Raw genomic sequence first — 14,619 nt, 5'->3', positions numbered from 1 at the left:
GGGAACATAATTTCTAATAGCAGCAACTGTGACACATCTTGTGATCGCTGATCAGGTCGTATGGGGTAAAAGAATTATTTAAAGGATTTCACATCCGACTTAACATAATGGAAGTCAAGAGACCCTGTGGCGGCGGTTACTATAAATATCATTACTTTCTCCCTCGTAATATTCTATAAAGCTGTGAAACCTACACTCCTAGATGAACTAAGGTACTGTACATGTAGAGACCTGTTAAATCACGCAGCGAATAACCAGTAACGAGTTGATAATAGAATTTATTCACTTGACCATTTTGTGTGTAAGAAATTTTCAGCTCCTTACCAAATATACATCCGGTATTATTTTCGCCTTTGAGGCCATCGCCGCTAACAACTCCAGCAGGACACACACACTTAAATGAACCATCGGATAAAACTTTGCACGTTGCATGAAGATCACAAGTGTTATTGGCTTCAGCGGAACATGTGATGACTGTTTCTCCAAAAAGAAAAAAAGAAAAAAGAAATATAGTACAATTACAAACGGCCTCGCATGGACATGGACAGAGATTGGAAAGAAATAACAAACATGTATTTATTTATGTAGATATGTTCGCATTAAATATGGTAATGCTAACCCAAGCATGTGGCCTTCATATAAATGGTACTAGCGAATTCATTATTCTCCAAATAATTCTTTTCCTTTTACATCTACTCGTAGTAAAATAGATAAAATAGATAAGAAAAAATATTTTCATGTAGTTGATTTTTTAATCGTTTCCGTTCTTAGATAGTGGTATAATTTGGACCGGCAATTGCGGTTGAATCATTTATCAAGAATAGTGAAGCTCAAGAGCTTTTGACTTATCCTGAAATAAAGATAATCTACAAGTCAGATTGTGGTTACAGTCTAAAATTATCAGGGATTTTGTTTTATTAACTCTAGTACGTAATGAATGGTGATATGTCATTGTTTCGTAAATTCATTCTATAAATTGTGATGTTATCAGTCATTTGAAGAATAGTGAAATTTATTGATTTCTTTCAGACCTTCCACAAAGTCCCTGGTTTGTGAAACCGAACATGAGTTGTTTAAATATTCGTACCAATTCTAAAACGTAAATCATTGGAAATGAGAAATCTTCAACGGAGAATCGAAACCAAGCACAATGCTTATCGTTTGCGCTCCATCCATCTGGTGAGAGATACAGGTTGGAAAACTTAGTGGAAAAACACTGAATTCTTGGAATGTTTGGTGTAGAATGTGATAGTTTACAGCACTGAAGTCGGATGTTTTACAAGAGAATGAAAGATTAAACGTTTCGGGTTAAATTCTTCGTCATTATCTTCTGAATTGTATGTATACTTTGGCAGTATTTTCCAATTCCGCAATGGTGGCAGATTAGAGATTGTTTCTCTATTTAAAGTATTTTAAAGTAAGAAAGAAATGTCTCTGATACAGGTATTAAAACTGTATGAATGGAAGCAAAGTTGATCTCGTCAGAATTTGAACTCAGAACGTAAAGAATTTTTTTCTACTCTCTAACGATTCTGCAAATCCACTATTTGATACAAGTATGGAATAGCAGCTTCCATTTTTGACACAACGCCAACAATTTAAAAAGAGAGTATTCGTCAATAACATGGATCCTAATGCTCAACTGGTATTTATTTTATCGACGTCGATAAAGTAGAAATTTGAATTCAGAACCGGATGAAATTTCTGTAAGCATTCTGTCGGAGGTGCTTTGTCCGATTCTGTCAGCTTGCCGACTTCAAGTAAGGAATAATGAAAATATTTTTTCCCACTTTCTGCTGGTTTATTTGTTGGAGTATAATTTACTAAACCCAATGGATTAGGGTCACCCTCATTTGTTGTAGTTTAGCTTGAGACTAGATCTAATCCAGCAGGCCTGTAATCAAAGATATTCATGTTAGTTCCTGTAGTGAAGGCGAGTGGCCATGTGGATAGGGTATTCGGATCACGATCATAAGGTTGTGAGTTCGATATCCCTGGCGCGTTGTGTCCTTATCCAAGACACTTAAATCCTTGGAGACTCGTTTCTCATTAGTACGATATTTATATCCTGTTCTTAGGAAAGATCTCAGACAGTTGGCAGTAGATCAGATTCAGAATAAAGTATAACAAATCCACAATTTCTAAAACTTGATGCTGAAACAGTGGCCTTCGAAACTACCTGGACTGTTTGGTGTACAATTTGATAGTTTACAGCACGGGGATCGGACTTTTTTCCTCTAACAGAGTGAGAGATGACTATTTGGTATGAAATGCTGAAATTTACTTTCCCAAGCTAAATTGGAATCTTGACAACATTTGATCAAGAAATAGATATTTTGTGCTCGGCAGCGTTTGAATTCAGAACGTAATAAGCCGGAACAAATACCGAATATAATTTTTTCCGACTTTATAACCATTCTGTAAGTCCAACACTGTTGCAAGTGAAGAACGACGGATTCTAGTTAAGGCACAGACCAAGAAATTTTGAATGGAGGGTGTTAGTACTGTATAGGTACTGTATGAAGAATATATGGTTAAGTTGGGGGCTAATGTAATTGATGTACCGATCCTTCTAACAAATAATTTAATAATGACAGTGACTTCCAACAAATAATTTAAAACAGTGGTTGTCAACCGATGTCTATATGACACTTAGGGGTTCAGGTAAAATTTTGTTATTAAAAGTATTTTAACAATTTTTGAAATAAAATTCCTAATAGTATTTAATTATCAAAAATATAATGGGGTTTTTAAAGATATGGAATGTCTATGGGGATCCAACAGAGTAAGATAGGGATCAACGGAGTCCATAGGCAAAAAATGGCTGAGAACCACTGGTTGAAAATCACCGTTGTGAATGAAAGGAGAAATATGGACCTAAATGATAAATCTTGTCAAGGAAATGGGACAACTCTGAAATCCGAATTATTAATTTAGGCTTAAGCGTCGGTTGTAATTACCGAAACCGAAGTTCAAACTCCTTTCTCGTCTATATGCTTCCATTGAATTTTCAATCTATACGGATTTTGGAGTTGTCTCCCTTGCATTTTTTCGCAAGTTTTATCATGAACGTTAATGGCTTTTTCCATTACGAGTGAAAAGTTAATTGAATAAACAAATTTTGTCTCATTGTATAATGTAGTTGAGTTTTTTTTTTTAATTGTATTTTATTTAGGTGTGTGTTTAACTTATCATCCAATGTAACCTCAAACACAATTAACATTTGTGTCTATCAAAAGGGGAAAATATGTCACGTGCTGACTAAAAAATAGAAAACAGAAATGAATATAGACGGTTTACCTTCAGCTGCATTGCCATAATGCAGCATAATGACCAGGAGAAGAAAGGGTACAGCCATTGTTTTTAACATTTGGCAGATTCAGCTGAAAGAACGAAAAGAAAACAACTAATTTTACTTAAGAATTTGTTATGGAATATAAGAATAATATTTCGTTTTGGATTTGGTTGCAAGATTCTTTATATGAGTTCGTGTGTTGAAACATATTCTGTTGTGTCTGGGGAGAGTCATTTTCTTTTTGTGCCTTATAATGTAACACACTCACTGGTAAAATTTCCACTTATTTCTTATTTTTATTTTCCTAAGACTCTCGAAAAGGTTGCAAGACGCAACGAAAATTTTAGGAAAATAAAAATAAGAAATAAGTGGAAATTTCACCGGTGAGTGTGTTACATTATAAGGCACAAAAAGAAAATGACTCTCCCCAGACACAATAGAATAAGAATAATAATTTCTGACAAAAGAGCAACCTCATACATTTTTTGTCGGGCGGGAATGACTATTTAATCGAACCGCACTACACAATTTAAATGTATTTATTTCATCAAGCCATGTAAGATGAAATACAAAGTTCGACTCTGCCGGGATTTGAACTCAGAACTAAAAATACTGAAGATATATGTCCGACCCCCTACCAATTCTGACAATCCTTCATAAGCAGTCTAGAAAGATAATGCTAAAATTCAGCAGTATTACTTTTAAAATACTTTATTATGATATATGATGCCTTGGCTGGCTGTAACTTCGAATTCACTGTCAATACAATTCTTGTTAAACAAAAATATATTTGCAACTTTACCTAACGAATTGAGTAATCTTTCGGTTACGTGCAAAAGTTGGTTTTGTAACATAAGAACAAATATTGGTATGTCTGTGTGTATGCATACACACATGCACACCAGCACACACACAAATACACACACATATACACACAACACGCATATATGTACATATATATACACACAAGCATATACATATATACACGCATATATATATATATTATATATATATATATATAATGCGTTTGTCTGTCTGTCTGTCTGTCTTACTTCCGCTCTCTCTCTTTATCTATCTATCTTGCTTTACTCCCATATATATATATATATATATATATATATATTATATATATATATATATAATATCTATATATATATATATATATATATATGTATGTATATATAGAAATTCGGGGTGAGTACTTGATAATTGTAAGCACCTGTATATACCGTTTGGTGGTGTAGGTGGTGGAGTAAATTAATCAAAATAAAAACATGATGCCAAGGATTCAGCGGTACATATGTTTCGGGCCTTTATTTGACGGATTTATAACAATGCATAATGTGTGTCTGTGGCCTTCTTCAGCCGCGCACAACTACTTCCACAAGACATGTATTACATCAAAAATTCTTGGTTGGGGATGCAAATCCTCTCATTCGCGTACGACATAATGCGGCAACAGCATAAAAATGAAGCGTCCATCCCGTTCTTCTCTCAATGTAGAATGAGGAAGTTTGGATGTTGAAGTAATATAAATAAATTAATAAATAAATATATACATATATAAATATATAAATACAGACAGACGTGAAGGAACCTGGTATGTATATATATATATATATATATATATATATATATACATACATAAATATAAATAACCACTAAGCCACGTGCCTACGTATAACTGCAACAAAAATATATAAACAATTACATCTTCAATACAATAACTCGTTTATCTATTTAAATTAATTGGTGTTAAAAAAAATTATTGTTTACATTAACTAATGATAATCTTCTATATTTACTATTGTCTCGGGGGGATAATACCGTAGGAGATATGACTAGAAACCTAATGAAAATTTCTCCCTTTATTTAATTCATCGCAGGGAGAATTCCGTAATAAGTGTTAATATAGACCAGAGAGTGTATACCCAAAATACCCCATAGATATATATATATCTGAAGAGGTCACAGATGTGTGACGAAAAATTTCCAGACTATGGCCATGAGTTAGAACAATAAAATAAGGACAGTAATAAACGAGTGAAGAAAAGCAGTCTAGTGCGTGTGTTTATTTGGCAAAAGAAAAAGTGACCGTCCCGAAATACAACAATATCTGTTTCAACACACACGATTTCACCCAGGAATCTTGGAAAAAAGGAATTATGAACGTATATATATATTATATATATATATATAATATATATATATATATATTATATATATATATATATCTATATATATATATATATATATATATATAATTATATATATATATATATAATAATATTTATATTTATGTAGTATATATATATAACATAAATATATTATATTGATATATATACATACATAAATATAAATATTGATATATATATCTATATATCAATATTGATATATGTATATATATATATATAATATATATATTGATATATATATACTACATAATATAAATATGATATAATATATATATATATATATATATATAATATATATATATATATATATATATATCAATATTTATATTTATGTTATTATATATATATATAAATTATATATATATATATTACGTAATTGTTTATATATTTTGTTGCAGTTATACGTAGGCACGTGGCTTAGTGGTTAGGGCATTCGGCTCACGATCGTAAGGTCGTGAGTTCGATTCCCGGCGATTCGTTGCGTCCTTGAGCAAGACACTTTATTTCACGTTGCTCCAGTCTACTCAGCTGGCAAAAATGAGTTGTACCTGTATTTCAAAGGGCCGGTTTTGTTACGCTCTGTGTCACGCTGAATCTTCCTGAGAACTACGTTAAGAGTACTCGTGTCTGTGAAGTACTCAGTCACTTGCACGTTAATTTCACGAGCAGGCTGTTCCGTTGATCGTATCAGCTGGGACCCTCGTCGTCGTAACCGACGGAGTGCTCCTATACGTAGGAGAAGACTTGGATACTTATATGCATTTATATACACACATTCTTATTGTTGTATGTAGTGGTGACAAGCGATTATCTTGGACATGAAAAGGTTTCAGTCGGTATGAGTTTGAGATGAAATGAAGTGAATTTCGATGGTTGTGGATTGCACTTGATTTTATCATCTGTTATAATGTTTTGTTGTTTTTTCATCGTAATTGATGTGTCATTGAATAGTTTACGCTCACGCTCATAATACATAGACATTTGAATTAATTTTTACAATTCGCCCGTCCTTTCACACGGAATTTCGTCTTTTTCTAAACCATGACCATGAAGTGACTTTATAAATAATGGAACCGTGATTATGAATAGCAGAAAAAATATAAGTCGAAACAATTTGTTGGCCTTTTATAGTTTTCATAATTATTTGTTATATAATATTATGTTATGTTATATTATATTCATAGTATTTAATGTAATATTGTGATATAAATAAATTATTGCATTGTCAATAGCATACCTCTATATTTAATTTATCTATGAACTAAAATTTATATTATTAATAAATAATATAAAGCAAAACCTGTGAAGGGACGGATGAACTCCGTAGAGTCATCGATCATCCAATAGCTGGGAATGACAGACTCCTGACTATTTGGAATGAAGGACCTCTAGTTCTCTTTAGAGCATCCTTCTGCAGAAAGATAAGCACGTATAAAGAACATGAAGTGCCACTGATATTATAGTTGATTGCGATGAAAATTTGGTTCAGTGCAGCGTACACTTTATACACTAGAAACAAATTCACACACGGTAACTTCTTGGATTCTCGGAGTGTTATGTGGACGTACCAAAAAACAGAAGCCCTGTGGCAATGGGAGCGCAGTGAAACATACAGGTCTAGGAAATTGGGCATATGTAAATGCTAACCTACACGTAGACGGCTTGAGATATTGGTCACTTCATCTTCAAATGAGGCAACTTGATGTTGTTGGTGTTCTGTTAACCCTTAAGTCACCACCTGTACTAAGACAAACTGGTGTTTGATCTCTGATGACACACCTGAAGGTGTCTATGTTGAGGTAAAAACTGAGTGTAGGTTAGGCCGATGTGATAATTAACTGTGTTGCGCTGCTTTGAAAAATATCTATATGGTATGCGACTAATGTCTTGAAAAATAAAGGGTCGAGCGGACTATTTTGCGGGTTCATGAAGTTACATACTGAAGGAACTAAGGCTAATGAGGGCTGATATGTTTTGGGCGATGATGTTTATCATATTTTATGCGAAGTTAAATATAAATTTGTAACTTAGATTAAAGACATTTCTGCTAAATGTTTCATAGTACCGTGATTGTTGAAGTGTATTTATTAAATTGGAAAAATTACTAGATTTTTCTGGTATCAAAACTGAAATGAGGTAAGCTGTATTATTTCGTGTTTCCGATAAGAGTTTTCATTAATTGTGATATACGTTAAGTGTAGGCGTAGGAGTGGCTGTGTGGTAAGTAGCTTGTTTACGAACCACATGGTTCCGGGTTCAGTCCCACTGCGATGGCACCTTGGGCAAGTGTCTCCTACTATAGCCTCGGGCCGACCAAAGCCTTGTGAATGAATTTGGTAGACGGAAACTGAAAGAAGCCCGTCGTATATATGTATATATATATGTGTGTATACGTTTGTGTATCTGTGTTTGTCCCCCCGACATCGCTTGACAACCGATGCTGGTATGCTTACGTCCCTGTAACTTAGCGGTTCGGCAAAAGAGACCTATAGAATAAGTACTAGACTTACAAAGAATAAGTCCTGGGGTCGATTTGCTCGACTAAAGGCGGTGCTCCAGCATGGCCACAGTCAAATGACTGAAGCAAGTAAAACGAGTATTAAATTTTGCCCTTGAAACTACCTAGCAACAGGTCATCACTATAGTACCAGGACGATCCGATGACAATCGGTATATGTCGATATTTTAAACTACCATTTTAATGAAGGCTGGTGGATTGTTAGAGCTTTTTGCAATGAATGGTAGCTTTCTGTGGGTTTTATGAAGGAACGAATATTGATAATGTTAAGATTTGCTTAATTTCAAAGATATCTGTGTTTTAGTTTGTGTTTATTGTGATATTTAGTTTTAATCTATTTATGGTAATTCACAGAGAATTTTAAAAATGAACTCTAAATAAATATGTGGCAAGCATGACAGTTAATTCTAGACACGTTTCCGTATTATTCTGACCTTATCAGCGTGATACAATCTTCGACAGTACACGTTATGGTTGTGGTGCCTACGTACTAAGTGCAAAGACAATATTATATATTTGCCTTGCCTTATCTTCGGTCGTCAACTTCTTGACAGAGTTGTAGAGGCATCGTCAAGACATATGACCTGTCGTTTTAGACCTGGATCTGACAGCAAATTCCTCTCCAGGTCTGACTTCAGTCGATTTCTTCCAGATGGGAAAGAGGAAAAGAAAGAGAGAGAGAGGAGAGAGAGAGAGAGAGGGGGGGGGAGAAAGAGAGTCAGAGAGACACAGAAAGAAAGAGCGAGAGAAAAAAAGAATCTACTTTAACAGCGCTCAACACATAACTAACTACAAACAAATCAACATTGACAAGCCATAAAAAACAGTCTCGTTGGCCAGATGTAGCTCTCTAGTGCCCGCTTTTAGGTTTATGTGCATTGCATTAAATACAATATTTATAGAAATCAATGATCAATTTTCGTCCTTGTTTATTTTGAAATTGTCTCCACAGTTATTTATATTTGTAACGCTATCACGCTCTAATTGAGTTTGTAAAAGAATTAGAGAAACACGTTCGATATTTATCGTTCAACAATACAGTATCAGCTGCAATATATTTTGTGAGCTGTGAGCATGGGAGACCGAGCAATCATTCAATATCTCGCCCACAGTTAAAAGCAAATTCTCGAACACAAAATTTGTCTTCGTTAACGTAGTTTTAATCGATACAGCTGTATGTTCCATTGTTTAACCCAAGTCAGTGTAAAAAAAAGTTAAACTAAAGGCGCAGGAGTGGTAAGTAGCTTGCTAACCAACCACATGGTTCCGGGTTCAGTCCCACTGCGTGGCATCTTGAGCAAGTGTCTTCTGCTATAGCCCCCGGCCGACCAATGCCTTGTGAGTGGATTTGGTAGACGGAAACTGAAAGAAGCCTGTCATATATATGTATGTATATATATATATATATATATATATATATATATGTATGTGTGTGTGTTTGTGTGTCTGTGTTTGTTCCCCTAGCATTGCTTGACAACCGATGCCGGTGTGTTTACGTCCCCGTCACTTAGCGGTTCGGCAAAAAGGAGACCGATAGAATAAGTACTGGGCTTACAAAAAGAATAAGTCCCGGGGTCGATTTGCTCGACTAAAGGCGGTGCTCCAGCATGGCCGCAGTCAAATGACTGAAACAAGTAAAAGAGTATGATCAAAAACGTTTCATTTTTGACCATTCAACCTATTTCTCAACGCTACAATTGTTGTAGATTAACCCCAGCCAGTGTTGACCAAAGACGTTCCAGTTGTAACCATTCGATCTATTTTAACTCTCGAGTTTTTGTTAACATCGAGCCAGTCAATTCTAATAGAATAAACATACATGACTGAAGACTTTCAATCTAAATCTAATAACTATTCAGTACATCAGTACTTCAGACGTATCAAACAATATTTTAAACTATCGAGGTTAAAAATCAGATGAAACTAATATAAAGAATCTTGGACGCTGGAAATATTTACAGATAAATAAAACAAGTGCATTCCCTCGAGCTAGACGTATGTTAGTATCCATAAATATTACAAAAGCGGTCGAACATGTGAACCGTAATCCACATACGTGTCAAAGATCCCAGCAATGCCATCACGCTTCAGGACCAGCTACTGCAACAGCCTGGGTTTCAAGGGCCCACAGCTTTTTAATATTCTCCCAAAGAGTCTGAGGAACTTGCACAAAGTAGATACAGCGGTTTTTAAATCAAAGCTGGACCTCTTCCTGTCGAGAGTCCCAGATGAACCTACCTCACGGCAAGAGGTGCAAATGAAGGTAGCTATATCAAACTCCATTCTTCACCAAGTGCCACATATTAGCGGAGGCTCTTAGTAATAACAGTGTAGCAAAACGGCGGTGCATCAGCATGGCCGCAGCCCTGAGCTGAAACTAAAAAAAAAAAAGAAAAGAAAAGAAAAATAAGTATTTTTCATGGCTTTCCCCCATTTTTTAAACTCCTTTTCGTCTCTTTTTCTATTTCCAGTTTGTCCTGGACTTTACTCTAGTATCCGAAGAAGAACTATGTCCAAAACGTAATAACTTTTACTCTCAACGTTTTTCGTTGAATGTCAACCTAATGTTATTAGCTATAAACTTTTTTGTATTTTTGCCGTTTTTTGTTATTTGTTATTTGTAGCTGCTTTTAGTTATTTTACAAAAATAACATGTCAAGGTGAAAGGTCGAGTGTCTAGGATATTCAGCTCATGAAGTCTTAGTTTCGATTCCCAGACTGGGAGGCATGTTATGTCTTTGATTAATGCAAGTCTTTTTACGTTACTTTCTTCGGTCGAAATAAGCATCAACCGACTGATAGTGCAGCTGTCTCTCCGCTCAGCAGTTATATTTTAGTGGGTTAAAGGCTGGAGAGCCGAGACAGTGTCTGTGTCTACACGCCACTACACAAATACCGAAATCATTTAGTAAAATCATGGTGCATGGTTAATTACTGAGTATTCGCAGTACCCGGTGACTGTGTTCAAATAAACTAGAACATTCTTATTTCTTTATTGCCCACAAGGGGTTAAACATAGAGGGGACAAACAAGGACACACAAAGGGATTAAGTCGATTACATCAACCGCAGTGCGTAACTGTTACTTAATTTATCGACCCCGAAATGATGAAAGGCAAAGTCGACCTCGGCGGAATTTGAACTCAGAACGTAGCGACACACGAATTACCTATTTTTATTTACTACCCACTTGGGGCTAAGTATTTTGTTCGGCACACAAACAATTCTACCAGCTCGTTGCCTTAATAATAATTCTTTCTACAGTAGGAGCCGGGTCTGAAATTTTGCGGTAGGAGGCTAATCGATTCTATCGACCCCAGTGCTCAACTGGGACTTATTTTATCGACCTCGAAAAAATAAAAGGCAAAGTGGGCATCGGTGAAATTTAAACTCAAAACATAAAGAGCCAGAAGAAACACATCGAAGCATTTTGTCCAATGCGCTAGCGATTCTTTTTTCTTTTTATACTCTTGGCACAAGGCCCGAATTTTTTTTTTTTTTTGGTGGGGGCAGTCGATTAGATCGACACCAGTACGCAATTGGTATCGACCCCGAAAGGATGAAAGGCAAAGTCGACCTCGGTGGAATTTGAACTCAGAACGTAACAGCATACGTGTATTTATGTTAGTGTGTGCATGCGTGTCTTATTGTCTGTGTTTGTCCTCCACCATCGCTTGTCAACCCATGTTGGTGTGTTTACGACCCCGTAACTTAGCAGTTTGGGGAAAAAGGTCCAATGGAATAAGTACTAGACTCAACAAAAAATATCAAGAACGAGGGTCGATTCGCACGATTAAAAATTCTTCAATGCGGTGTTCTTCAAGGCATGGCTGCCGTCTAATGACTGAAACAAGGAAAAAATATATTGATAAAAAAAAAAGAAAAATCTTGATTTCACCACAATAATTCCTTCGTACATTTGTGTTATTAACGGTTTTAATAAAAAATATTCAAAGAAATTTAATGAAACTAGTTACAGAGACTGTAAAAATTAAATAATATTTTATTGATATAAAAATTAAGTAATATTTTATTAATATAAAAATTAAGTAATATTTTATTGATATAAAAATTAAGTAATATTTTATTGATATAAAAATTAAGTAATATTTTATTGATATAAAAATTAAGTAATATTTTATTGATATAAAAATTAAGTAATATTTTATTGATATAAAAATTAAGTAATATTTTATTGATATAAAAATTAAGTAATATTTTATTGATATAAAAATTAAGTAATATTTTATTGATATAAAAATTAAGTAATATTTTATTGATATATTCAGAATATTTAATGCGAAATATGTGTTTGGTGAATAGGTGTAATTGCATTAATATTTGGCAGGAAATTATTGAGTTTCGGCCTTAAATTACACACACTCTTCCAGATTCAGTTTACTGATAATAATTCAGCACCCTTACTGCTCAAAAAATTTCAGGTGTTTATCGAACCCCTGCTTAGCCACATAATCCCCAGAACTCAATACTGATCTCTTTGTTTCTCTTTTCCTTCTCTCTCTGTCTACCCCTCACTCTATCTCTGTCTTCCAGTCTCTGTCTGTCTGTCTGTCTCTCTCTCTCTCTGTTAGTCTGTCTCTCTGTATCCGCCTGTCTCTTTGTGTTTGCCTGTCTTTCTGTGTCTGTCTGTCTCTCTGTCTGTCTCTCTTTGTCTGTCTCTCTATGTTCGCCTGTCTCTTTGTGTTTACCTGTCTTTCTGTGTCTGCCTGTCGCTCTCTCTCTCTCTCTGTTAGTCTGTCTCTCTCTCTGTCTTTCTCTCTGTGTCCGCCTGTCTCTCCGTGTCTGCCTGTCTCTCTGTGTCCACCTATCTGTCTCTGTCTGCCTTTCTCTCCTCTCTCGCTTTTAAGCAACCATTTTTCTTACCTTTTCACCAGCTCACACAAAATACATGAACCACTGCTTTCATGCTCTTCAGAGTTTTTAATCTCTTCATATTTCTCGATTTAATTTTTGTAGATTGGCGAAAATAAGGATCGGACAAGACAAGATACCATTATAGTGCTGGCCGCCTTCTAAACCATTCTGCTCTCAATGAAATCATAAAGCATGGTTTAGACGCCACAGGTTTCCTTTCCCAGTTCGAGCCAGCGGCGCGAGACTGAGGGGAGGGTAAAAGGCCTGACGGTTCGATAATTTTACGCTTCCGTAATGGTTGGCCTCCTCCTCATCTGGAATGCCACATGCTGTGACATCTCCAAAAGGAACTTAGTGTGTTTAGCAGACCGTTGATCCGTTAACCGTTAATTAACAAAGTTAACATTTTCGTTAATGATTTAACTTTTAAGTTAACTTTGAAAATCATTATCGGACTAAATAACTCCCGTTGACTCAAGTCAGCATGAGTTAACTTCCGGATTTTATAGTTTTACCACATTTTAAAGGTCGTTTTTAGATCAAAAACTGATTTTTTTTCTCTATTATGAAAATTAACGTTCACGGTTACTTTTTACTTTCTCATGATGTATGACATCACTGTTGTGTTATACATTATTCTCTTATCTTTAAAGCGGCGGTGCTGGCAGAAACGTTAGCACGTCGGGCGAAATGCTTAGCGGTATTTCGCCTGCCGTTACGTTGTGAGTTCAAATTCCGCCGAGGTCGACTTTACCTTTCATCCTTTCGGGGTCGATAAATTAAGAGTACCAGTTACGCACTGGGGTCGATGTAATCGACTTAATACCTATGTCTGTCCTTGTTTGTCCCTTCTATGTTTAGCCCCTTGTGGTAATAAGAAATGGGTATTTCGTCTACCACCGCTACGTTCTGAGTTCAAATTCCGCCGAGTCGACTTTGCCTTTCATCCTTCGGGGTCGATAAATTAAGACCAGTTACGTACCGGGGTCGATATAATCGACTTAATCCGTTTGTCTGTCCTTGTTTGTCCTATCTGTGTTTAACCCCTTGTGAGTAGTAAAGAAATAGGTATTTCGTCTGCCGTTACGTTCTGAGTTCAAATTCCGCCGAGGTCGACTTTGCTTTTCATTCTTTCATAAGACCCAAAATTTCGGGTCTTATGCCTAGAGTAGAAAATATTATTCTCTTATCTTTTACTGGTTTCAGTCTGCGGCCATGCTAGGGCACTGCTTTTAAGAATTGTTAGTCGAGTGAATCGATCCCGTATTAATTCTTTTTAAATCCCGCTAAGTCACAGGGACATAAATACACCAACACCAGTTTTTCAAGTGGTAGTGGGTGACAAGCACAGATACAAACACACACACGTGTGTGTCAAGCTTCTTTCAGTTTCCATCTACCAAATCCACTCACAAAGCTTTGGACGGCCCAAGGCGATAGTAAAAGACGCAGTGGGACTGAACCTGGAACTATGTGGTTGTGAAGCAAACTTCTTACCTTATAGTCACGCTTGCACCTAGTTTGTCTGCGTTCAAACAGCTTCAGATAAGATACCTTTTGCCGATATTGTTTTTCTCCTTACGAAACCATTAGGACAGGCTTAACGTCAGAATCTAAGCTTGATTGTACCGACTGACATACACATTTTTGACCGTGTGGCTAATTTAGAAATCAATATTTCTGAACCAATCAATCATCTTCACCCTTCTCAGAGGTACACATTTCTTACTTTTCTGT

At 35.7% G+C, this 14,619-nt stretch overlaps 1 protein-coding gene across 1 annotated transcript in view; it reads right to left on the bottom strand.

The window, feature by feature from the left end:
- Window positions 1-14,619, bottom strand: part of LOC115209782 — a 217,152-nt gene that overhangs the window by 157,752 nt on the left and 44,781 nt on the right. The window contains exons 2-3 of the mRNA XM_029778300.2: window positions 3,301-3,383; window positions 325-480 (exon numbers count right to left, since the gene is read on the bottom strand). Of these exons, the coding sequence (XP_029634160.1) occupies window positions 325-480; window positions 3,301-3,370 (226 nt within the window). The 5' untranslated portion in view covers window positions 3,371-3,383. The remainder of the gene's footprint in view (window positions 1-324; window positions 481-3,300; window positions 3,384-14,619) is intronic.

The sequence above is a fragment of the Octopus sinensis genome, linkage group LG3 (assembly GCF_006345805.1).
Source record: "Octopus sinensis linkage group LG3, ASM634580v1, whole genome shotgun sequence".
In the NCBI taxonomy this organism is placed as follows: Eukaryota; Metazoa; Mollusca; class Cephalopoda; order Octopoda; family Octopodidae; genus Octopus; species Octopus sinensis.
This window is presented reverse-complemented; position numbering and strand designations above follow the sequence as displayed.